Source organism: Scatophagus argus, chromosome 18 (assembly GCF_020382885.2).
Source record: "Scatophagus argus isolate fScaArg1 chromosome 18, fScaArg1.pri, whole genome shotgun sequence".
Lineage (NCBI taxonomy): Eukaryota > Metazoa > Chordata > Actinopteri > Scatophagidae > Scatophagus > Scatophagus argus.
In genome coordinates, this window is record NC_058510.1 from 17,570,439 (window position 1) to 17,598,171 (window position 27,733).

The window sequence follows — 27,733 nt, forward strand, 5'->3', positions numbered from 1 at the left end:
CGCACAATTGCAGGCTTTACATGTAATTAACATAGCTCTTGTCATAAACCAATGGGGTGTGAAGGAGATTAGTGTTTGCATGTGAATGGGACCTCTGTCAGCTGTGGGATGTAATTAGGGTTAACAACTAAGCTTAGACCCAAAACATTTTCAAGCGGCAGTAAGAGAGTATTGTAATTAAGAAACACTTTACAGGGTGCACCACTGTGCTTTATGCACTGTAACCTTACACCCACGATGGCCTCACAATTTTCTAAAAGAGGGGGGACACTGCTACTCAGGGACACAGCTGGGGGAGAGTTTGAATTTTAATCGGATGCAATGTTTAGAATTCATTTTTGGATACGATTAAGTTGGCACCAAACATATCCATCACAACTGTATATGTGTCACTGGGTGTCAATATGCTGTGAATTTGTAGGTGCCTAACCCATGCAGTGTGCCCCTGTGTGTTTCATTGCACTGGAGGTTTGATGATATGTCTGTGGTTAAACTAAGTAAGCTAACTAGCAAGTGCTGTGCATATAGGACTTGGATGAGTTTGTAGAGTGCAGCTGTGGTTTAGAGTTGAAGAAAGAGCACATCAAATTCAACTTTGTACAGTTTACAGGATTTTACACAGAAGATTTTCCAGTTATTTTGAGGAAGTAGAGAAGTTCAGTTTTGCAATGGCAGAACAAGTGTAGCAAACTTAAACCTTTACACATTCAGAAGCGGAAACGGCGAGGTTCTCTTTGGTGTACTGCTTCTGTGATGCGGAAAAAGCAGCCTATGGCACGGACACACTGGATTTTTTCAGGGTTGTCTTAATACAACCCTCACTTGCCACATGTAAGTTGAAAGAGTTATTGATCCCTGCTTCAACTACACTGTAGAAAGGAGGAACAAAATACTTTGCTGCAAGAATGTATTCTAAAATTCACATGAAGCAAATAGCTTCATCCATCTGTCCAATCAAGTGGGTATTTTCATCCTGGTTACGTGTTGTAGGTTATGATATTATCTTGCATGATAACAATGGTATGAAACTGTGATAAGAATTACTATTAATCCAGTTTCCTGAGGTGTATGTCCATATTGTGCGATTCGAAACTCACAATTTACATCCAATGACAAGATTCAGTACCAACACAGGAAGAAGTGTTTTTAAGTACTTTTGGTTTCAGACGTCCATCACCACAACCTCTTCCATGTGTAGACCCCCCCCCCCCCCCCCCCCACTCTTTGAAAAGCTTAATGGGGATGGCATTCAAAGCAAAAAATGCATTGTGATAGCACATCAAACGATTTAAGACATTGGTATGTTTGGTGAGACTGGGCTGCAAAGCCACATTTTCTTTCACAAAACATTCATACTCAAGACTATAGCCATAGGAGATACATTTGATACAAATATGGCTAACTTAAATTGAATTTTGGAGCAATTTAAATAAATAAAATCAATAAGGACTGTGGAATTTGTTCCTAATTTCTGTCATTCGTGTCATGTTAGGAAGGAAATGCTTCGCGGCCAGAATGGTCAGAATTATGTGTACCAATATTGTATATTCTGTTTTCAGATGAAAACAGTCTGGCCTTCAAAGTAACAACTCACGTCTTGTGCACTGTATTATCGTATAATGCGTTATTAAGCTATTGATCAATTGTGCTTTCTCTTTTTGGATGATGACGTCTTGTATTTCAAGTTGGAGACTGTATATTTTAAAAGATGATGTAAGGATTCGTGTCAGTACTTTTTTGTTTAGTTTTCTCTGTATTGTTAGCTTAACGAGTCAGACTGCTTGTCTGATGCTTGACTGCTGTGATCGAAATTTTCATTGTGGCAGCTGTCCTTTTATGATATTCATCAAATAAAATCAAACTACCTCTTTTATTCTATCTCCCATGCTGACCTTTGCAGATTTTCTTTTGAAAAAAGAAAAAAAAAGCAAGAAAGAAACCCAAGAAATCCACAGATGCCCTTACATTGTTAAGCATCAATAGTTTGTGATGTGTCAGAGGTTGCCTCATCTACCTTGACTTCAGCACATGATGTTCTACATCTCCTATCAACATTTCTCAAAGTACGGCAATGAACTCATTGCTTTCAATCAAAGTGAGTGCTGCAGGCACATATAATTAACTCCAAAGAGGGAACACTTTGTTGTGGGCTATATATGTCTAACACAACACATATTGTCATGTAGCAACATCAGATGCTGGTCTCTTTCCCACTACAGTGAGTGGAGATACTGTTATCTCAGCCTCTTTCACGATGGTTCTCTCCTTGTATCATTATTGAGTATCAGTGCAAATGGCGGCTCTACAAAGAAAGCTTTGCTCTTTGATTCTGAGAGGCTGACACCAAGACATGGTGTTTCAGATCTCTAAAACATTTTCTGCTATCAAACCCCATTGATGCTGCCCTGGAAATATCCTGACAGTATGTCATATTGTGCACATTTAGCCACTTATACTACAAGAGAGACACACGAGCTAATAAAAAAAATAGATCAAGATGTGCAGGGAACCAACAGCTGTTCATATGAGAGTTTAACACTCATTATCAAACATGTTTAACAGGCAAGAACTACAGAGTGGGGCACCCAAGACTAATCTGCTTAAAGAAACAGCAATTGTGATCATGACAAAATGTTAACATTTTTCTCAGAAAACAGAGCAAACTCCCTCAAACCCTTCTCCATGCATACCCCTCCTACTCACCCTCATGAATGGCTACATTTGTGCCTTTTCCCCACACTCCCAGCGTATCCTGATCATGCTTTGAATGCATGTCAGTGACAGGCGAGACTCACTCTATTAGTCTTATCTTCTATAGAACATAAACATTTAAGTTGACATTCATTTTATCATGAAACCATGTATTGTGGTTAATACTGTGAACCCATGGCAAATCTGAAGTCAGTAAATGTAAAAAAAAACCCCAAAAAACAAAGAATTCCATCAGCAGAATTCAGTACGTGTGTGTGTGTGTGTGTGTGTGTGTGTGTGTGTGTGTGTTTATGTGTATACACATATACATGTCAAGACCTGAAAGCAAAGTTCCAGCAAGCAGTTTCACCATGTTTAACCCAACAGTTTGATTTTGCTCAAGACTGATAGATAATCATTATGCTGTATCTGAGGAGTGAGACTGGGCTTTCAGAAAATGCCACATACATCACTGAATGACAACCAAAGGCTAAGAGGCTAAGAGAAAGAAAGACGTATTAATACAATTAGCTGTGTAATGTCACATATATGTGTAGGTGACAAATACAGGATCGCTGCCAATACATAATTTATGTGAATAAAACAAATCACCTGTAGAGTAGCTGCCACGCTACCTCCTGAAGCGAGCTGTTTACCAGCTCAGGTTATGTTATATCCAGTTCTGACAGAAAGTCCCGCTGCACAAATCTCCTCTTTCCTTCTGAATTGGATAAAACTTCATGGAATGTTTTATAGAAAAGAATCACCTAAAGGTATAGTGTGTGTTATTTGTAATAATACGTGCATGTTTTAACACTTCACAGAAGTTAGGGAGTCATCTGCTCTCTAATTAAGCCCAATAACTGCCAATGACTCAGACTGTAAAGGCAACAACGAGGAAAGAGCAGCATTCATTATTTGGACCACTTTCTGGATGATAAAACACACGATAAAATTTTATTTAAAAAGAACTTTAATTGGCAAGATTTCTAAAAGCTGACACCATTCCGCAACCACGGAGTCAACATTGGTTACAGCGCCCCCCAGCAAGCAAAACACGTACATTAAAAATCTATAAATTGATCATTAGCATTGCATTACAATCGTAGTGAATGGTTGCTTCACATAGCATAGATATTTTCATTTATGTTATTACTGCCTTGCTTAACATTTAATAACTATTTGTTTACAAATTCACTTTCCTGATTGTCTCGTATAATCCTGAAATGAACTCTGTAGTTCATAGTTACTCTGCATGCACTTATTCACAGTATACACAAGATATTTATGTATTTAAATTCATATATCTAGATTTTGATGCATATCACATCGCAGAGGCACTTAAGTTAAATATCATTGCCGCTTTTCATTCTTACAGGACAATTTAATGTGTTTTTCAACACTATTACTAATCTGGCTTCATTTTACTCAGACTGGTGATGATAAGCTTTCACTACAGAATATTATGACACATTTCCTCCACCATCAGAGTTTAAGATTACACTGTTCAATGTGTCATATGAAGTCCACAGGCTGAGTTTAACCTCCACTGAATATTTGTAAAAATGATGATTGTTGGATAAACTCGTGTAAATATTTGGTTGGTGTGTTTTCATTGGCCGTGCATGCCTGTCATCTAAGGTCAGGGCTCTTACACGAGATCCCATCCTGTCACAGTAAGAGCTGTAAAACAACCACAGCAGCACGGGGTGGTCTGGTCCGTACTTGAGTTTAAATGATGACCATTTTTCTTTATGTGATGTTAATTTCATCTCAGCAACTCAATAAAGCTCTTTTTGATGCACAATAATTGCCAAGCACATTTTACAAGAAGTCAATTTGCGATTTGCATGAAGAATGGCAGCGTGTCATGGTGGAAGGGTTTTGCAATAAAGAAGCAAGCGATTGAAATTGAGATACTTGTGAGCAGCCGCAGCTTTGGCTCAGAAGGCACTCATGTGATAGAAATGAAATATAAATGGAAAAATAATGGAGGTTTATTCCAACAGTGCCAGTGGAAACTTTTACATTGCTGTCACAGGCTCAAAACTTATTTCTGGGAACAGGTGCAGAGTTCATAAGAAAGCATCATCCCTGACAGGCTGAAGCCGCTAAATGCAGGAGTTTGATTACGCTCTCTAAAAGACTGACCGCTGATATTTATATCTGTACTTTGTAAGGGCACTGCAGCAACATCCCTGTGGCAAATAAATGCCTTTTACCGTGGATGATAAATGCTGTAATTCTGAATTAATATTGGATATTCATTATGTCACATTATGTTACAATTTTCCATAACTGCATTTGGACAGTGCTGGGTTTCTAATGGGTTCACACTCATTAAAAAAAAAGACTATTTCTCCTTTTTTCTAAAAAAAAAAAAAAAAATAATAGTACTTGCAAATTTGAAGAGTCAATTTGGATAAAATATTATAAAATGTTTGAAAAGTAGGGGTGAAGCCCAGATATTAATTTATTCTCAACAAATTTATCCTGAACAAGGCAAGCACAGTAAGCTGAACTGGAGACAGAGCAGAGAGATACTGCAATGATTTAAAAAAACCCCCAAAAAAAACCTCACATTTAAGAAGCTGAAACTAGAAAATCAAAAAACAAGATAAAAATGAAACAATATATTGATTATTAAAATAGTTGACAACACATTTTCTTTGGATGGATTAATCGGCTAAGCGTTGCAGTTTTAAAATGTGTGGAATGTCAACCATGCATGCAGCTCTGTAACTCTGTAATATGGATTTGATATGGACCCTTTGCTAATTTCCCAGATGTGTTTGAGCTCATTAAAGAAATACATAAAGATGTGTGCCACTGGACGCATGTTATAGTCTAGGTCAGCTTGTGTTATTAGCCCATGGACAAAGTGATTTAGTAGGTTCCATATTCAGAGCCATTCATTGTTCCCATAAAGATTTTTTAAAACATGTTCAATATTTGTGACTGGTGTTTGTGAGTTTTACCTCCTCTGCACCCTCTACAGTCCTACATGCCTCTCCATTCGGGATTTCAGCAAATCTTGGCACACGTTTCATCTGTTTTTACCTTTTTCTTGTTATAAACAGCTTGAGCTGTTGTTTATCTTCCATGTTTGTCTGTTTCAGCAAGTATTCAGGTTTGTCCCAAGCTTCCATCACCCTTGCTCTGAGTGACAACTTTTGGTCAACAATATGGTTATGTGTGCACCTTTTGGACACCTGCTGAGTTTACTGTAGGCTTTGGAAATGAAGTAAAAACACCAGCACCACGATCAGGAAACAATCAAGTTGTGTTTTTGTCGCTTATGAAACACAGTATAACATTGACGTATCTTGTGCTTTTCTGTGGTGTGTGCATGGAGAGAAAAGAGACGTGCATAGGCGCAGTTGCGAGGATTTTGTGTGTTTTAAAAACGTCAAGAACACATCCAGTCATTGGATAGTCGCATCTGAGCTGAACTAGGCTAACCTTGCTGTGCAATACCCAGCACCTTCAAACACACTGATATATCACCCCTGCATTCATGTGTTTTTATATGGTTACTCCTACAATATCTGCACATAGCCACTGCAGTTATTAACGAATAAAAAGGTCAGCTCATGCTAGTTTGAGACAGGACACTGGACCTGGCTGCATTGAAGGCAAATGTTTATTCATCCATTTACCGTGTGGACTCTCATAGCCTCCTTTTCACTGCAACATGTGAACACCTGAACACCAGTCCTTTGAGTCTCATCTTACAGATTCACTCTATTTTCAGGAAGCCTACAGAGCGGCACAGATTGCAGTCAAGTGCTCCCTGCCCAGTGTGTCGGGGATGTGCCAAATGCATTTTTGTAGCCAACCACTCCTGCCTCAACATGAGATCAGAAAAAATACATTATCCCACATTACAGGTGGTACAGGTGGCTGTGCATACAACCAAAGACCGACGTGAAAGAATGCCGGAAACCTTAATATGTTCAGTTGGCACAAAATACACATAAATAAAGTCACAGCAAACACAAATAGACTTGGACTGGCATTTACTTTGGATTATATTCTCAGTTGGCATCAAAAGCATTGAAAAAGAAATCAAAGTGACAAAACCATTAGGGGAGGAATATGTTTCCAGTACAGTACTTATTCATGAGCAGTTAAAGAATTTATTAAAGTAGGTCTTTGATCAGTCAGAACAGAATACAGCAAACAACTGCATGCTTATTTTCAAGGTATATTAGGAGTATATCACCACATCATTAGGGTCATTTGCACAGACTTGAAAAGGCTCCTCTAAAGCCAGGAGAAACTTTATACAACTAATTTTAACAGGCAAAGAACAATTCAAAGTCCGACAAGTGAGCTGATCTTGATGGGCATTTCCACTTGAACCGATTCCATTCATTTTATCGACAGATCTTAGCAGGTTATCCACTCACCATCCCTAACTGACTAATCAATGGAGCAATGACCACAAATAGATGGTTTTTGGCTTGAAAAAAAAAAACACATTCATTTCAATTCAAACAATTGAATTCGTTTATATTATATTGCAAAAAATTGCAGTAATTGATTAAACTCTTCAAAATAATTCCGTTGTGTTATGATGAAAAGTCATTTTAATAGCCCCATAGGATTCTCCACAGTGAAAGTTTCAGGAGCAATTAAATTGTTTTCCTCCCCCCTATTTGTCACTGTGACCATGTTTTCCCCAACGCAGCAGCCACAATGTGTATGCAGAGTGGAGCATCTGTCCTCCACTGGAACTTTATCCTCCTCAGGTGACATATATAGACTACACACCCAGCCCATATAACTACTCTGAAGTTTGTAAAAGAGAAGGCTGAAATTGATGACTTGAAACAGTCCAGGACAATGCCAGGACTGAGGACAATTAATCCTGCCTCGCCATTAAAGACGTCTCCTTGATACAATAGAGGGTGCCAGGTCCATCTGTGAAGTCAAGATGTAAGAGTCATGCATACATGCAGACAGAGAAAGCTATGGCTCCTAATTCTGCTCATTAATCACCTGTCTGCCAAACATCCTCCAGAGAAAAGTGCCCGGCTCCTCCGAGGTAATTAAGCACTTGAATGAAGGCTCTCTGCTACAAATGCTCATAAGTAGTCATCTTATCCCTCTCATGCCCTTCGTTTTTTTTTTTTTCGTTTTTTTTTTGTTTTTTTTTGGTGGTGTCTGCCGAGGAGCCAATAGCTTCCATGTCCTCTGGAGAAACTTCCTTTTTTGCTGCACCACTAGTGCTCCTCTTCAGCTTTGTAGTCAGCAGACTTTTTTTTCCGGGCACACATCCATTTGGCATCCAACGTGGGATAAATAAATTATAGCCTCTAAAATCAATGCCCAGTCCACGTGTAAGGCTGTAGGCTTAGTGCTTACCACCATGCTAGAATTATGTCACCAAGGGCTCAAACAGAGCATTTCTTGAGCCCCACAGCTATGCTGCTGCTTAGTCTTTCTTATGTTTTCATTTATTTTATTTTATTTTTTACTGAAAAGCAATTCCAGACATTCTGACTGTTATTATTGTCATAAGTTTTCATGGGTAATATTACTTTTACTGCAGAGGCTGATGGAGGTTTCGAGGCAAAATTTGTCCCAGGAAGCCTGTTTGTCACACAGTATCCTGGTCTGAACCAGTTCTTTCCACTTGATTCGCTGCAACGTTTAATTTCTCTGCAGAACCACTCAAAGAATCTAAAAATAAATCAAAAACAGTCGCAAAAGTGACATCTTTGTGCATTTATTTTTAAAGGCAGAACAGTAGCAATGCAGTCACTCAGTCTGTAAACTGCGTGTTGATGTCGGAATGAAAGATTTATAACCATCAGTGGACAGCTGATGCTTTTTTTGAAGTTGTTGTAGTAATTTTATAGTTGCTTTTAGAGACCTGACTTGCATAAAATAGATCTTTGAACATGTCTGCAGAGTGATTCTTTGAGAGCTACACAGCGGTTTTCTGTCGCGTTGCTGATGCTTTCTCTCTCTTTCTGTCGCTTTGTGTGTTCCCAGATGGAGATGATACCAGAGCCTGATCCTGATGACGAGGGGACAAAAATAAGTGTAAGTTGAAGAACACGCCGTGTATTCCTGGTTGTAGCCCAGCGCTTCTCAAACGTCACAACCCAAGCTGGCAGCGGTTCATTCCGAGCAAACACAACAGCAGCTGATTTCCCCGAATAATACACCTTCAGGCAGAGAAAGGAGCTAATCAGTGAAATCAGTGGCAGTGTATTATTACTGTCAGAGTGGTTCCCTTCCTGCGCTCATGCCCCGGGAGCTGTTCCGCCCCTTTTTTCCCTGCCACTCTGCATGTGCTTTTTGTGCCAAGTGCGCCATAGAGCCCACCTCTGAATGACCTCACTAGGGTCCTCAGACAGACGTGTACAGTAAATGCCACGTTTTGTAAAGATAAATTGTGGTTTCTCACAAATGGAGTTAATATTTCCTGTGAGTTAAGATAACATTGTTCTCGCTAAAGTAATAGCATAGATCTTGAAATGTGTTTCTTTTTTCCATTTTTAAGCAATGAAGCTGCATTCCTGGATTTCCTGTAGTAATTCACTTGGTACACTGTTGTTATTACTACAGGTTGTTTGAAAACATAATTTTTCTTCAGAACACAGCAGAACCATACAAATTTGGATGCCTTTTGTTCACTCTGACTGATGGCTGCCACTGTTCAAGCTCAGTGTCCGTTGTTCCAGCTGACCAAACCAAGTCATTTTAGTGACTGTTGGGATATTTTGCAGCTATGTTTGTCGTGAAAAACCAGGTTTTGTAAGCTAGAACATGGTCTTTCCTAAACATAACCAAGTGGGTTTTTAATGCCTAAACTAAATCAGACCTGAACCACAGCATTGTCCTAACATAAAATTGGAAACTGAAAAGTACAGACAGGCAAAGTTGAAATGTAAAGTTGTTTTTTTTTTACTTCCAGCGACCTCTGAGAAGAACAAGAACTAAGTTTCCTTCAAATGTGTTTGATAACAACATATCTTCACCCGTGCGGGTTTTTATTTTTCATCATTTAGTCTAATTCCAGGCAATATTGTACATTTTTTACACCAAAAAAAATGTTTTATAAAAGTTAGTGGTTAAATGCATAATAGTTTTTGACTGTGAAACATTTTAAAAATAAATTTCACTTTGATAATTGCCTATTATGTCAAGAATACTTAATGGTATGACGCCAAATTAGGTTTTCAGGGACTCTTCAGTCAGGTGTTTTGACCAAAAGTATATAAATTAACCTATCTCCAAAAATGCCAAAATTAAACATGCTTTTATGTGTTATGTGTTCATATATATATGCATATATACATATACAGTAAAAAGATAGAAATGCGTGAAATTTGTCTTTACCATATCCAGGAGGCAGTTTGAGGGCTTGATGGGCGAGGATGAGGAGTGCCCCGTTCTTTGTTAACATGCCATCCCTCTCCATCCCTCTTCAAAACCACTCATATCCAGATTGTGTTCTGGGTCCAGACCCGAAGCTATAACCGATAAATTATTGAGAATTATTAAATTTTACAAGCATTTCTATTTTAACCAGGGCAGCATTTCTAACCTTTATGGAATTGAGGAAACTCACAGGCCAATTTTGTAAATCATTTCACGTGATGTTACTTGTCCAATCAAATCTGTGCTTTCCAATAAGCACTGCCACTCAAATTATTTGTGAGGTAGACACACACACACACACACACACACACACACACAGGTGAGAGACATGAGAGGCAATAGTCGGAGAAGTAAGTGAGTCAGACATATATAATTTGCCATGGTGTTAAAAATAGAAAGGTAGACAGTGAAAACAGAACTTTTAATCAAGAATGGACCAAATAGACATGTTGATTCTCCCCACATACAGATCAAACATTATCTCTCATAGTGTAACAAGTTATTAAAAGCAATAATGCCAAGCTCCACTGTTAGACAAAGGATAGAGCAAACATAACCACTCAAATCCAAACTGAACACACAGGCGAACAAAGCATTTTATATGAAAATGAATCATACCATAAGTGAAGACATTTTCTCTTCGAATGTACCTTTTTGTGTATTTACCACCTTGGTAAATACGCCTGGATGTATTGAGCCACTGTAAGCAATATTGTAAATCGGGACTGATTTATTAACACTGTATTGCTGCATTTCTGTGATTAGGCATCATAATGTCAGCCAAATATGTATATTACCATTTTGGTATTTTATCAATAACCACTTTTGCAGATGACATTCTGGAAACTTGATTTTATAATGATATATATAGAAGTTTCAAAATAAATATGTATCTGCTCTGACAGAAAATTTTGTTTCAGACCATCTCAAGTATATATTTGTGTTCAAGTTAGTAAGCAAAGCATATTGGCTCTAATGCCCCTGATATAGAAATGTAGTCCAAAAGGTTCTTGTATATGCTTATATGTGCTCATAGATCCTTATTTTAATTCTGACATGTTTAGCCATGATATCGGTGCTCCTAGTAATATATTTTACACCTGCAATCATTGCCACTTTTGTAAATCTGAATACGTAAGCATTCAGATTTCACAGTGTAACAGTTATGCAGCATGGTGGAAAATAAATTGGCACGATGTGTCATGAAACCTTACTGTATTCCATCGTACCATCCAATGTTATGACACTGTGGCCTCTTCTAATTATTCTAACAGACAGTGAAAGTCCAGGGCAATGACATCTCACACAAGCTGCAGATCTCCAGAGTCAGCAAGAGTGACGAAGGACTGTATGAGTGCCGGGTGACACGAGCTAACTATGGAGAGATTGTGGAGTACAAAGCCCAAGCCTGGTTGAAGGTCAATGCTACAGCCAGGCCACGACGACCACTGCCGCCACCCAAGAAAAGCTCCCCTCTGCACCTGACAGACAAGAAGCCGAGAAAGTCCAGCTCACCTCTGGGCCAGGATAACATGAGTTCAGACCAGAGGGTGGCCTCCACCTCCACCTCTCACACATCCTCCAATACAGCTAAACACAACCCCGGCTCAGGTAAGGCCCTGGGGAAGGGTCACATAATGAGGGCACTGTGGAACACAATAACAAATCATGTAGCCAGAGTTTTTACTGCCAGCATAAAGTCTGGACTGCAACCTTCCTCGTGTGTTTGATGTGTTTGTGTGTTGCCTACTCTGATTGCAAAATGTTGTTTGGTTGCAATTCAGAACAACCAACACTCCCTCCCCCAGAAAAAAAAGGTTTCTAGGCAAACCGCTTCATATAAGTTATCTATAGTATGGTAGTATAGTACAGTATAGTATAGTAGAGTATCTGGTCTTACTACATTGTCAAGACTTAATATAGGTGTTGCAGGACAAGAGTACAAGCCAGAAACAAGCAGAATCTGGAGAAGCTGGCCAAGTAATCTGGCTGGCTCTTTGTTATTGATTAACTAACCTATCAGCTTTCCTGAGAGGCAGTGTAGCGCAAATTTTTTGTCTAAACTTGGACCAGGTACAGAGAATGCAGCATTTTTTTACTATCTGCCTTTTCACAAGACCTGCTAGCTCCATCTTCCTGTTTACATTCTGCCATGATAAAGACTTCCTGCAAAGAACGTCATATGTCTTTTAACATGGCAGCGAACTGTAGAAAACATAGGCTTTTTCTGTCATGCATGGCCGTCAGGTAACACCACAGTAAGCTGTCATCTGAACGGTTGCACATTACGGTAAATGTCAAAGGTGAATCTGATTAACTATTGAGTGCAGCTGTGAGGCATAAAATCACAGTAGCAAGCGTCTGGCTCATACTTTCCCAAGTCATGCTCATGTCCTGGCATTGCTCTCCAAAACTGTAGTGTGTACTGTGAACATATCTGCTGTGGCACAAAGCAGGGTTGCTGCTGAAGAACAAAGGAAAAAGCAGCATGTGATGTTTCTTTGGCTGTAACTAAATGTCTGGGGTGTGATGTCATCCGTATTTGCAGACTCAAGGATATAACGGGTGCATTCCAGGGAAGTCCGGAAGTGCCAAGAGCTGTCTAAATCCACAATTCATCGAATTTGCAAGGGCTTTCGAGCATACTTTCTGCTGACTGCCAGAGAGTTTGCTTTGGGTATAGACTTCATCATACTTCTAGGAAATTATCCACATGGTTTTATGAATCTATATATAATAATAATTAAAATAATATATATCAGGGATTATATACCTACAAAATACAGAAAAAGAAAGACCTTGCTGTATATTCTGACCTTATTTGTTATACGCAGATCTGTATATATGATACATAGATTGTAAATATTAATAATATTCAGATGTTGTCATTGCATAGCATGTATGTTGATCCCTTTGTGATAGGATCAGAGGTACCAGAGACCAAACTGCCAATCAGTATCAAGTACCCCCAGAACACAAACCACAATGTTTAATGTCTTGACAGACAAGCTAAAGGTCCATGCATCTCTGCAATTACATAACTGCAGTGACAATAAGCATGCATATTTGCAAAATTCAGCTGGAGAATCATGCAGCGAGCCTTGAGAGTGGAATGTCACTGTGTTACCACATCAATGATTTGTAATTTGAGACCCAACGATTAAGTTCTGATTGTTCCTTTTGCTTTCAACTGTTTAGACAACTGCCTACATCAATAGTAATAATAATCATTGATAACCAAGTGGGTTACGCAGATTGTTTCCGTCAGTTCAGGATAATAGCCAAAATGTAGTTTTTTTTATCTCGGATATTGAAGAAGCCTGTGGTTTTAATCAGTAATCAGCTACAAGTCAATTGCCTGCCTCCATTATATCTAAAATATTTCTGCTCAGCTCTTAACTAATTCTAGGAGATGAGAACACACTCCACCCTTTCATGCATCTCTTCACTGGCTGCCAGCGAGTTTTAACATTGACTTTCAGACTTTACTGTCGGTGTTTAAGGCACTACATGGCCAGGCTCCCAGCTACATTTTAGAAATTTTCATCCCCAGTGAGCAGCTCTTGAGATCCTCAGGCAGGCCTCCTCTGGTGCATCTTAAAACTCACCTTATTACTGAGGGCCTTCTTGCTGCAGGCTCCTCAGCTTTGGGACTCCATGCCTGAGCAAGCTAGAGCAAATCAGTAGCATCTTTTTATGTTATTTTTCACAGTCATTTAGTTCAAATGTCATTGCTCACTAGTTATTATCCCCATTTTCTTAACATTTTGCTGCTGCTAGAATTAGCTTTATTTGTGCCTTTATGTTGTGTATCAATATGACCAAGGGGCCCTGAAAATAAAGGGTTGAAAGCAACACATACATAGATTTTCTCCAATATTGTCTAATTTTTCTACACAAAAAAGTAACAGCATTATAATAGTTTGACAGACTATAATCACATAAAATTGCTACCCATACAATACTTAAGTTGTGATTTTTATTGAACTTGAACAAATGCATTTCACGAGGATTACTGCATGTCTCCATCATGGGATTCTGATACCCAGTCTGTAATTACACTCAGCAGATTGCAGAGAATATCAATGTTGCTTTTGTCCTTCATCAAGCTCAGAAAAGCTGAAATCCTGTGTGCAGTGTGCAAGATGTGTGCAGTGTAATATCTACTGAGTTGTCTTGGTGAGTGCAAACATCATCAACCTTTGCAAGGAATGGAAAATGTGCAGACCAAACTGACGGATGGTATAACCTTTTCATGACTGTTGAGGTTAGCTGTGTTTCTTTGAATGAGGGCAATCACAGAGCAACCATACAATTAGTCATTTACATTTTATAATAAAATAACGAACAGTAGAGCTTGAGAGCAGAGTGCAAAGAGTGGTCCTAGACTGTATGGCCATACAGCCATCCTGACCACCTCCCTAAGAGGTTTTTCAGTATAACAATATCACACTACTTTTGCATTTATTTCAAATCTATTATTTTTATGACCAGAAGAAGTTGGTCATGAACAGATGATCGCTGCTGTCATTTTTCTGGTGAGGACGTTCTACAACAAGTAACAACAGTATAGATCTCTAAGTAGGAACCTAATTATTCCCCTCATGAGTTTTCTCTCATTAACCCTTCATATTATTTTCAGTTCTCTGACTATCAAACCACATAATAATTGTTCCGCTCCTTCTCATCTATGAATGCCAATCATCCACCTGGTCAGACAGTTCAAACAGAAAGTCGGCCCTGCTCTGGGCTCAGATAGCCCTCAGCACCCTGAAGCAAACACAGAAAGATATTACTTGCCACTGAATAGAGGTAAAAAGTTTAATAATCCCCAGGGCTGCAGAGTCGGAGATTATGAGGCAGCCAAATTATGCTGACAACTGTGTTGTAGTGAGTCCTCTGTGCAGTGTGTCTGACACTGATAAATGCCTCTCCGTGGCTGCTCCGGCAGCCTTACCCACCTTCTCTGAGCAGCAGAGAGGTGTTACGGCTGAGGGCGACGGAGTTCTATTACTGCCGCTCTCAGGTTGGAGGCAGATGAGCAACAATAGGTAAATGGGCTGAGATGAAATTAAACCTGGGAGAGTGCAGATATTTTCCTTTTCCGCATTGCTGCATCTGTAAACAATGAGGCACTTTCCAGATGGGGGGAATGTGACTGTGGCTGGTGGAGCGCAGCGGCAGCAGAGTGGTTTGTTCACAGCTACTCCCTACCAGTGTGTCAGCTGTTGTTAGATCACAGCTCGGCCTCCATCGTTCTTGGCAGTGTTGTTTTCTCAAAGCTCAGAGGTGACCAGAGCTGAATGCAAAGAAAAATAAAAATCGGAAATAAAAATGTCCCCTAAGCCAGACTTGTCCCCCAACCTCTGAGGCCAGTCTGATTCCCGCATGAAAGAAAAACAAATATGGACTCAGCTTGATTGCATAAGCATTCACCCAAACAAAAAAATCACTGACCTTGTTTTTTTTTTTTTTTTTAGAGCCACCATATTTTTTTAAACTGCCTTGACTGCATATGTCTAAGGATAGAACACCAATGACTCATCGCTCCAGTAGGTGGTTGGGAACAGTAAGAGTGCCGTTCATTGTTGCATTTGTATTGCTCAAGCATTCGCATGCAATGTCAGTGTGTCATTTCAGGTTCATGTGGATGCTTCAGTGCGTCCTTCCTCACTCACACTTTTGTCTTTTGGGTCCATGTGAATCTGGCTAACGTCTGCAAGTGCTCAGTGGGGAGAAAGCCCGCTTCTGAGCTGTGGCCGGATGTATTCATGTCAAATGCATCAGTGGCAGTTTGTGTCCAACAGACACAGGGATTACAGCGCCTGTTACAAAGAAACAACACAGAACAGTGCTAATATGGAGTCAAAAAGTAGTTCAAACAATCTACATCATAAAATATGTGTTCAAATTAACATAATAAACTACAAATTTGCCTTCAAAAGGTAATTTCTGTCTGATTTCAGATTTTAATTCGTGGTAAGTGATATTTTGTGTATAAAGCTTGAAATTTGATTGCATACACCAGGGTGGAGCAGATATTGAGGGCTAATGCTAATGTCTTTTACAAATAAACACTCAACCTGTTTGTCAATTTTGGATTGCATGAGTTTCTAGCCAGCAGGAATCAAGTAGAAGTAGCAGAATCATTTTGAAGTAGTCAAAATGCTAAGGAGCTCCAAAGGTGTCTGGGGTCTTTATTTATTTTTATGATTTGTGTACAAAATGTATTAATTTGTTTCTGCATTGCTCTCAGTTACCATAAGTGGAGTTCTTGGGCCTCTTTTATCATACATACACAGTATGAAGTGAAGTCAAAGGTTGCTGGGATAATACCTGTGTTTTGGTAAAAAATAAATAAATAAATAAATAAAAATGCAGACAAATACTAAATTAATTTACTTTTATTACCATTGTGAGGTTATTGCACTCATTGCATTTGTCTTGCTACAAGCTACACGCAACACTATAGTTAGAAATGAAATGCCAATCTCAATTACCCACACATCTTTACAGTGTCTGCTTTTAAACCTAACCATCAAAATCAGTCATGAAGCAGGGAGCACGGACATGAACAAATGTTCATTTTTTCCACCAAAAAGCAATTTATAATAACTTAAAAAATACTTATTATACCAAATAGTTGCCTTAATTTTCTGTTAATCGATATACATTATTACTTCAGCTCTACTTGTCTTTGGTAGTTTGCTATACAACCAGTGGTTTACTGGCCATCTGGCGTACTGGGACAAACCCTGGTGGGCAGGGGCCAGTGGATGTCAAAAACCCTGGCCCTGTCTGTCTCTTTACCAGCCCACTCTGTGTCTCTGTCATTCAGGATCCGCATGAGCAGCCTGGCTCATGCAGGTTTTGTAGCTGCTCTAACAGCCTAACTGTGAACTGTTAACACTGAGAGCTGTTTAGGTCGACTGGGCTCACTGGCTAATCGCAACAAAGTGAGCACCCACCCTCCCACTCTCCACCCTGTATATAACAAAGCATCATGAATGATGAGCATGTAATTTATAATAATGTAGTAGAATCCAAATTTAGGGTGTCTTCAAAAAGAAATCTTCAGACAAAGTGGTACCTTGAACGTGGACAGTACTTGAATAAATGTATTTAGTTACATTCCACCACTGTAATTTCCTGTGGCAACAGGTACAAAAGCTGACATTGTTGTTGGATGATGTAAACAGTGACAAATGGTGGGCTCTAACATTAATCCCTGATCAGCTGCATGTTCCTCAGGTCAGTAATGGTTATACGGTTTCGAAAATGGTAGCACTAATGTCGACTTAAAACACACGATACTGCTAGGGTGATGCTTTCAAATATGTGGATGCTCATTTTGGAGCTTGTGTATGACACATCAGACTGTTTTCCCATTTACCCTCACCCATAGACGAACAGTCAAGCTACAAGGTAATGACATCCAGTTGTATTTAACCAGTCAGTCAGCCAACAATCCAGCCATGGCTTGGGCAGCCAGACTGTCAGGTGAAGACTGTTTCAGTCAACAAGCAAATCAGACGAGTTTTATAACAGAGCCACCAGGCAAGTAAGCAAGCGAGTCAAAGAGACAGTCAGCCAGCCAGGGATCAGCAGGAATAGACGGAACTGGCACTAAGCCAGTCTGAGCTCCCAGCGGAGGTGCTGTGGTGATTCACCTCCCTGCCTCACTGAACCTGACTGCCTCGCTGGCCAGGAACTGATATTCCACATCACCATTCCGCCAAGCCAAAAACATTTTGGCAAAACGCAGTGTTGTGTGAGGTTAAGTAGGACAAAATGAAGAGTATTCATTGTGGGTCTATTCTATCTCAGCATGCACTGAGGAAGCCTGAAAACATCTCTACTGGCTCAGACAGATACTCTTACTCATTATACCGACAGATAAATCATTCCCACAGAATGTGGAGGACTATATATGTATATATAGTCAGACATCTCAAAATTATATCTGCCATATAAACGTTTTCACCTATTCTTCGAACTTCTTCAGCTGAATAAACATGTAACATGCTTTTAGGCACAGTGATGAATAAATAAATTAATGCAAATGTTGCCCATGTAAAATGCATTTATGTGTGTGTGTTGCGCAGTCACACTGTGAGGATGCTGATGAAGAGTTGCTTTAAGGTTACGTTGAGATTAGGGTTAGGTTAAGGTAAGGGTTAGCATTAGGTCGGTAATGTTTATTGTTATGTCCCCAAAAGAGACGGAAATCTGACTGTGTGTGCACGCACGCACGCACACATCCATGTGTGCTAAGCTGTATTGCTGGAGTGCTTTTGTACTTTTTTTCTTTGCTCAGCAATTAAAATGCATGGTGGTGTACAAAAACAGCAATAATTCACAAATGTTCTTCCTTTGCTGTTTTCTAAAAACAGCACAGAAGCACAAAAGGTACTTTTACCTTTAGATTGCCTGCTGGCAAGGATAGTTTCGAAGTGAAAAACAGCTCACACACTAAAAAATTTAAGTATTAGTAAGTAGTAATTTTAGTATCATAGAATCAAATTGTGTTTCAGTGTGGCTGGCACTGATGGAAAAGTGTCAAATGACACATGTAGTTTGATTAAAGGTCAACTCTTAATTTTTCCACATTGAACCTTATTTATTTGTATGGAGCAGAGGTTTTAAAACTGTGAGGTGTCACGCAAATTCAGCATTTGGAGCAGCAGTGGCTATGACACATAGCTGAAGGAGGCAATTAAGGTTCTTTAAAACATTTAGTGGCAATTTGGCAGAAATGGCATCGCCAGTTGTGCTCCTTCTCTGAGTTATACTGAGTTATAGAGACACGATGCACATAATTTGTATGTGTTTTATGTGATTCTGTATGACTTGCAGTGATATCATTGTCTCCTATGTCCACCACAAATAAATGTCCATAAATGTGCATGTAAATTAAAAATAAATGACTCTCCCTATAAATCCAGGACTTTTCACAGTATCAAAGTAATCCATTAAGAGCTGTCTGTACATTTGCATGTATACTGCAAACAGGAACTGCTAATAGCTAATTTTGTTATGGGCTCTGGTGTGGCAGTTCTGCACCACCCGCAGAGCAACAGAGATCTTAAAGGTACTCATGGGCACATTCAGTGCAAGACCCATGCTTTCATTACATGTGGTCATAGGACACTGGTGCTCTCAATCCATTCATATACAGATATTTGTCATGTGTGAAAAACCTGTTAATATGACAGAAAAACAATGTAATATTTGGAAGGTTAGTGGTTGGCAAAGTTTGGGTTGTGTTGGGTGATGCACTCTTGATTTTGTCTGTAGGTTGGCCCACAGTGTCAGACTTTTAAAACCACTGCCGTAGTTCATTCTTATCAGTAATAATGAGTACTGACCACTGATTTATTTGGAAGTTAAAATGAGCTGACATCAAAATGAACCATCAATAACAGCTTACAGCCAGAATTCCTGCTTCCACCTTGACCTAAAATACTTGACACAGTTGTGCATGTACAACTGTCCTGTGCAATGAGGAATTATTACTCATTCATTCACATCATTAATTATTATTATCAACATTATTACTGACCCTCAAAGGGTCATAAGATTAGAAGCCGCAAGAAAAATTTCTCCATTATTTTTAATTACTTTTCTCAAATCTTTGCTTGTGAATTCTCTTGTGAAATTCTGTTATACCTTATAGAAAATAACATACCAGCCTCCTATCAGGAAAAGAGGGATAAAGTCTGGACTTATTCGTCATTGTCCCTGGTGTTGAATAAAACATCTGACCAAAGTACTGAAAGCTAGCCTTTTAACATCTGCCTTGAAGGGTTGTCACCTCCTTAGTTAAAAAAAAAAAAAATCCTAAAATAGGAATAGAAATAATAGCCAAAATATGGAATTAGACCCAAATAAAATTCTAACACACATGACATACTGTGTGAGTCTAAGAACATTTTTGTCTAAGAACATTAGAAGACAAAAACACCATGTTATTGGGGATGGTGTGGAAATGACTGAACTGCACAGCTACAGCTACACATCCTCCAGATATTCTTTACCTGATAAAATCATATCTACATGCACCTTCCTTTGCTGTTTGTGTTCTCTCAGACAGCCAAACTGAAAAATTGCCCTCCAAAACGATAGAAACCACTACAACAGCAAATCAATAATGTATGAATAACAATCTCCCCACTGGTCGGTGGAAGTGTGGCTTGATCACAACATTCTAGAGGGAGTGTAGCACTACTTAGATTTGCTTCAGTGAATGTTAAAAGAACATCTGAAAGGTGTCAAACCTGACACCAAAAAAAAAAAAAAAATGCAGTGACATATCATGTTGGATTGCATGTCGGGCAGAGGTCATTAAGAGTACCTGGCTGCAGCCCGCAGGAAGGGCAGGGGTGAAACATTGAACGTTTAAAGAGAAATTCCAGTATTTTTAAACATGGGCCCTAATTTTACATTGTAAGATGATCTACCAAACCAATGGTTTTGCTAAAAGTTCTGAAATTAGTCGGGATCACCTACGCTGTCAGCTGAGACATGACGGCTGCGACGTAATCCTTGACGCAACTCTGACAGTTAAATTTACATCCACTAAAAATGTTAATCTAAGTGTATGATAACATTACAGAAAGGATTCCGACAGAGATTGTATTGTTGAAGAGTAAAATCCTTTTTGTTTAACCAGAGTTAGACTTGAGAAGTCTTCAGAGAGAAGACGCGCCGTGAAATCTTATGAGAGATGAAAATTACCTTTTAACAAAAAGGCTGTATATGTGAAGAGATCTGTAGGGACCCTTTTTGTTATCTTGTCAGATACTTGGAGTAACAGTCTAAGCCTGTGAGTGTCAAAAAAGGCAATTTTAATGGACAGTCAGATTTACCCCAAAGGATTAATGTGCACCCATTGCAGCCACGTCACAACTGCCAGCCGAGGTGATCTGCCGGACCAATTGCAAGACTTTTGGGAAGTATGAATCATCTACACAGCTAAATATGTATATGTAGAGCCCAGGTTTTCAAATAACAGAATTTCTTTTTAACCTTATACAGAGGGAATGTGGCATCATCAGTCTTGCAGTGCAGGATAAAGCTTAACTTATGCTGCACTGGTTTTATTTTTACCTTGTCATCAGATATTGAAACCTTTAAAAATTATGGAAGACTTGCCAGCTCTTCATTATTATTGGCTGTTAAAATTTAGACACTGCAGGTTTGTGAACTGAACCTTTACATGTATGGTATGAGCAGTAATAATGACAGTGATAACGACCAATATAAGCCCATACTCGAACATATGATTTTTATTATTTTTTTTTTAAAACACAGACACTGAATGTAATCTCCAGTTCCAACCTCATTACATGGACATCTTCAAAATGGTGGAAGATGTTCAGAATGGTTTACTCGGCATGTGCTCAGGGATCTTGGACAATTAAGTGGTTTTCAGTTGGTTTGTTTTCAGTAATTTCACTGTCTCTCAGTAGATTATTGTAAAAAGCTTAATATTAGCGAATTAGTGCATGTTTTTTCCGTGTACATTTGGATGTCTCTCTGCGTCTGTGTCTAGCTCCGACTCCTAGCTGGAGGCTGATTAATTATTCTCTGTGTGAAGGGTGTTTTGGCCCAGAGTGATTGCTGCTCCTCTGTGGCACCGCTGTTCTCTAGATCACCTCAAGCCAAATGAGATGTGGTGGGGAGGAATAAAGGGTCAAAGCCCTCGATCCCTGTCTCCTCCCCCCACCGCCAAACACTTCCCTTCCTCCCTCCATTCCTCAATCCCCAGCAGCCCAGGCAATCCAGAACTGGGCTGCAAGGAACAAAGCGTCCCCCTGGACGATTTCCTTCTTAAAACCGTCAGCTGGACTGACACGGGATTCTAGTCAATGTCAGTATGATTTTGTGAATATTTCATTTTGTATTTCCCAAATCCTGCCTTGTTTCACAGGATTACAACTTCTTACATCTCTTATTGCTCATTTCTCCCTCCTTTCAACCTCTGTCTTTCTTTCTTACATCCTTTTTTGGCCGCAGAATTCTGCTGAATATATAGTTGTTGTATAGTTGTCTTCTTTAACTTGGCTCCTGTCAGTTGAGGTTCGATGTCACCAAGACCCAATAGAATTCAGTAGTAGGCTGAAGAGGCTGTGTTCTACTTTACAGTTGTTAGTCATGTCAGATGCTCAGTAAACAGTCAGAGCTGTTTGCAGTGGTGACAGCAGTTTGTCAGAGCCAAGGCGACAGTAGCTGCCCATGTAAATCTTTTTCATAACAGCTCAAAGACTGTTTGCTTTAAGGGGGTCACACTTGTAGTTTTCTGTGGTTGTTTGTTAAAGAAAGTGGAATTCATGTGAGAATGTAAGCTTCTTTTCAAAGGGCCAGTTTCAGACCTGGACAGGTTTTATGAATTCTGTTCAGGTTTTACGCTGAGTTGCCTCAGCATGTTCAGCATGATGTATATGTCTTAATCGAGATTCAAGCTCTTCACACAATTTTTGTTACAAACAAGAAACTTGAATATTCTGGTTGTTTTTTTTTTGTTGTTTTTTTTTCCCAACAGCAAACAAATAAATAAATAAGTTAACCTCACAACATGGATCAATGTGAGCAATGAATGTTTGATGGTCTCAGTGTTTGCCATAGTTTGTCAAGAAATGCTATGTTTGTACATGGATCCATACATTTGGGTGGAAACAAAAAGAAACACATCATGAAACAAACGCTATAGACACATTTTGTAAGACTTCTCAAAGTAGTTTGCATTTCATGTCGAGAGAGAAAGTAGGTAAGGGCGTGAAGGTTAAAACAAGTCCTCCAGTAATATATTTTATACTTTCTTTGTCCATCCACTCTTGAATTACACATAAACAGATCTGATGACATCATTTGTCTGTTCCTTAAGAAAAAGTTACAAATGCCTGTTGGAAAATATATGCATTGTATGATCTCAAGAGTAAGGGCTTTGTTAGGTTAAGTCAAAAAATCAATTTAGGATTAAGGAGAGATCTGCATTCTAGTTAGATTATTAAAGTTAGGGAACCTTTGTTATTATAGTTACAATAATTAACACTGGGTTAAGGTTAGGGAATGACTGTGGTTATGAAGGGTTGGTTGGTGGTTCAAAGAAAGTTAAAATAGTTATCTTTTTGGGGGTAAAATTGTAATGGATAAAACATCCAGAGAAGAATTTCTCACATTCATACATATTATATACTTATATACGTAAGTCATACTCACTGATTTTAATGAGTTTTGTATTTGTTTTTACAAATACATGTTTTATTTCTTTTGCTTCTCCTCTGGCTTCATGCATGAATAAGCATGAATTATTCGGGTTTCTCTTGAAAAATGAGCTCATCCTGACTGCAAGATTAAATAAGGTTTAACATTTATGTAATTATTAAATATAACACACACACACACACACAGAAATATATATTATTATTATTATTATTATCTATAGGTAGATAATTTAAATTTTAAAAACTTGCTTTCTTACAGAATTGTACTGGATTGCATTGGTCCACCTGTTCATCGAGCTAGAGAAATCTGTAAGGTGGTTGTATCAGAATACGTAATGTTTATTGTATGTATTTTTTAATCATTCATTTTGTCTCTTCTCAGGTACAAGAATATCATCCAGCTATGGACTGGCTGTCCTCCTTCTGGCATGTGGTTTGGTGAGGGATGCCTTGATATAATTTGAAGAACTGACATGGTTTGCACCCTGATCTCGCTCTCTGTTTGCTCTCAAAGTGAACAATAAAATTGCCTGTTTCATTTTTTTTCCCCCTACTCACCACGCGGACTGCACAGTTGCCCCTCATTTCCCATCAACTACTGCTCTTGTACCCAGCACATTGTTATTAGCCACTTTAAACACCAGTCACCTTTAAATCATTTGGATTACCTTTTGCACAGACGTCAAACACCACCTGAGGTGCAATGCTCCGGGGTGAAAACGGACTCTGTATCTTGTTGGAAAACTCTCATGGAAGAATGACTTTCTTATGTTTTTGCTGTTCCTCTTCATGTGTTCATTGCTCAAAAGTGAACAAGAAAAAATGAGAATCTACATTTGTGTAATATATATGATTCTAGATATATATCTGTTTTCTTTGAAACACCTAGAATTAATGTATGTGCTGTATACATAGCTGACACTCACCATATTGTCCATGGAACTTTGTTGTGAATAGGCACTCTGGTCCTCTCAAAGAAGCAAAAGAAATTCAAGTACATGTTAATTTAGACTGTTAACATTAAGCGGCAGGTTCAAATTTCTCATTTTCCTTCAGATGCATTGGCCATCTAAATTATCTAATGTGCGTAATTTTACATCTTGTTAGTGACACGTATATCGGTGTGCATGCTTATTAGTCTGAAGGCTTAAAAGAGGGGAACATACGTAATTCGAGCTATGTAAGTCAACACGAGTTCAGTGTTACAGTTAGCTTTATTTTAATGTGCTAGCTTTGATGTGAAAAAAAAAATTGTCCCTTGTCAATTAAATTTGTATTGCATCCTCAGTAGGAATAAAAAGGATGTCACAATTTATGAGTCATTCAAAATCCTGATATGTGACCACTGGATGATTAACTTTAATTGACTTGCACTGTTTTAAAATGGCATGCTTCAATTGCTGTGCCTCTCCCTGCTTTGTGTCATTATTGCAGAAAAGGTGAATAAGTATTCACCCACTTTGATGAAGCATATTGCTAGTGTGTGTTATGTTGACGCCAGCACACAGACACACACATTCAGACATTTGCAGATGTTGAGATGTTTGAGTGTCCAGATCGTGATGAGATGCAGTGCAACGCGGAGAGCAGGCTTGCTTGTCATCAACATTGTAACTGACCCATGTTTTTGAGAAATAGGATAATTTTGTTGAAATCTCCTCTCTTATATCTCACAGTAATATCTATTTTAGCATTATTTTCAGATTTATCACAGAGATTTTTATCTGCGCAGAGCATTTATAAGCAAAACGCTTTGACAATCTGACACAAACACAGACAGAGGTGTTTTTGGTGTCATAGTGCAACACTTTCAGATCATTACCGTGATACAGTGTACCCTCTAAAATAAATGGGATTCTGTTATTGTTGTTGTTAACTTTTGAGCTTAAAAGAAAACTGTGTGCCACCCATCAGAAATGCAGATGTTACAATTTAAATTGAAATATTTATGAATAATAGAGTAGATGATTTATGTCTGAAGAATTGTACTGAATGTTATTCACCTTGAGTATCATGCTGCCAGAGTGCAGCAGTTGCCCTGCAATGAGATCAATATTTTATTTTGGTAGACATTAAGCCACAAGTACGTACTATTTTGCTCAGTTGATGCCCTAAATTCACACCATCCTAAGGTAACATGAAGCATGATTATGTAGTTCCTCATGTGCTGTATGGTATAATCTAACATTCATACATGACATACAGATGTAATTACCAGTCATTACTGTGTCGTGTTTTTTCAAAAGGCTAAATGCTCATCTCCCTTCAAGCTTTTATTCCGCTTTGCAGACAAAGCAAAAATTCCCCTTGTATAGTTATACTGCATTCCCAAAGAACTACGGAGGGAAACATGTTGATTCAGCGCCAAGGTTCAAAGGCTGACAGGGTGTGTCATACTGTGGAATCGAACCAGAGAAGAGGCATTTACTGAGCAGCAGCTGCCGGCCAGGGTACAAGATGTGTGGGCGATAGAGAGCAACGCTGTCCAGTCCCTAAAGTTCCAAATAGCTTCAGGTTGCATTTGGACAGTTAATGTAGTATCACCATCATATATATGCCACTCTGCTGTGACTGAGAATTGATTTGCTGTGTTTTGAAATGAGACAAGTTATGTAATATGATTCAGATTGTTTAGTTTGCAGTAAAGATACAGCTTATTGTAAAGTACTGAGAAAGGGATTTGGATGTTGATTCTATTGAAAATGTGCTGCAGCACTTTGGAGAGAGTGTGCACAGTTTGAGTGGACAGTTTGTCTAACCCTCATGTAAAAAGTTACAGACCTGTACAACTTGTAAATGAAATACTCAGCATGTTAACATTTTTTTTTTAATCCATTTAAAAAGGCAGAGGCCAGTGATGTTCTGTACTTGTAACAATGGTGTCATGTACTCATATCAAGTGTTAACCAGTCCAAAGTGGGTTTTCATCTCTTCAAAATGAAATGGGTAAATGTATTTGACAAAAAAAAATATATCTATATATATTAGAAACATCTCTTTTATGAAACTTTCATCCTAATCTATAGGATTCACTTGACTTTGGGTCCTTGCAACATATTGTATAACAAAGAAGGATAGACTGGAGTAAGGACTGATTGGATACTGTGATTGGAGTGATAAAAAATGGAGATTGTTTAAAAAAAACATTGGATATGACGGAGGCTGAATTGTTTACAAGCAACAAGGTCTCTGTCACCGAAAAGAAAGGTTCACAATGACGGCTTGAGCAGCAGTTCCTTCAGGGATGTTATTTCAGAAACATCACACAACCATTTTTCTGTTCTGTTTTATATGCCACGCTATTCATCCTCTCTAGATGTATTTGTTTCTTCTAATGTATTTCATTTCAATGCGGTCCTGTCTGTTTGTTGAGCTGTCGAAAATTCTGATGGATTCTAGTTCTCTTTTCTTTGGTATTGTGTGAGGCTTCTGTACTGGAACATTGCAGCAGTTTGTATTATAATGACGATACCAGAATAATATTTAAATAAACCATTTTCACAGATGAAATTCAAACACTGAGGGATTCCATCTGTTTGGTTTGTAACATATTGAGCTTTGTTGCGAGCGAACTGGAGAGAGTGCTGACAATGCTAAAAACTGGCCCAATTTCTAACTTGGAAAAGAGTTTCGTTTTTTTGGGTTTTTTTTAGAGCTACATTACTTTTCATTTGACAGTACTGCTAAATGTTACTCAAAATTAATTAATTATACCAGCTACCAAGAGATGGATAATTGGAAAACCAGACGACAGTAATGTAAAACAAGAGAAGCATTTCCCTGAAGAAAGTGTGTGTGATTGTTGTGTATTCAGCTGCTGATTGATATGGATGACTTTATAATCATACAAAATCTGACCTAATGTATTGGCTGCTGTGTAGAAACTATAGGAAAAAAAATAGAGCTTTAAAGCACGTCTCCTCAATGAGACTGTATGGACCTCCATAGACTATGATGCAATTTATAACTTAAATGCAATGATATTAGAATTATATGCAGTTGATCAGTGTGCAAGAGTTATAAAAATTTAAAAACAGGCTCTGGTTTACAGTATAGGTGCTGAGTTAAAGTGCAGTGGGACTGAATAGGCAATATATAACTTATACAAGCTCATAAAGACTAGATATCACCATAATGACTTAATGTACGGGTAATTAGTGTGCAAAAAACTGAAAAGACAGGTGTGTAGCCGCATACAGTAGATTCAACTGAACTGGCTTCCTTAGACTTGAATGCAATACTGACTGATCAGAAATTTGAATGCTGGCATAGTAAAAATTGTATATAAATATGTATATATATTGATGTATATGGGGATGGTACTAAAATGTTCCTAATACATAAAGTATAACAGTCAGCAACAAGAAAACTCACGTCACCCATGTACAAAGAATTGAACACAGTTTGAAACATGAAAC

The 27,733-nt window shown here is 38.6% G+C and overlaps 1 protein-coding gene across 1 annotated transcript in view; it reads left to right on the forward strand.

The window, feature by feature from the left end:
- Positions 1–27,202, forward strand: part of vstm2a (V-set and transmembrane domain containing 2A) — a 71,180-nt gene extending 43,978 nt beyond the window's left edge. The window contains exons 3-5 of the mRNA XM_046371647.1: positions 8,695–8,745; positions 11,364–11,700; positions 23,698–27,202. Of these exons, the coding sequence (XP_046227603.1) occupies positions 8,695–8,745; positions 11,364–11,700; positions 23,698–23,774 (465 nt within the window). The 3' untranslated portion in view covers positions 23,775–27,202. The remainder of the gene's footprint in view (positions 1–8,694; positions 8,746–11,363; positions 11,701–23,697) is intronic.
- The last annotated feature ends 531 nt before the right edge of the window (positions 27,203–27,733 follow it).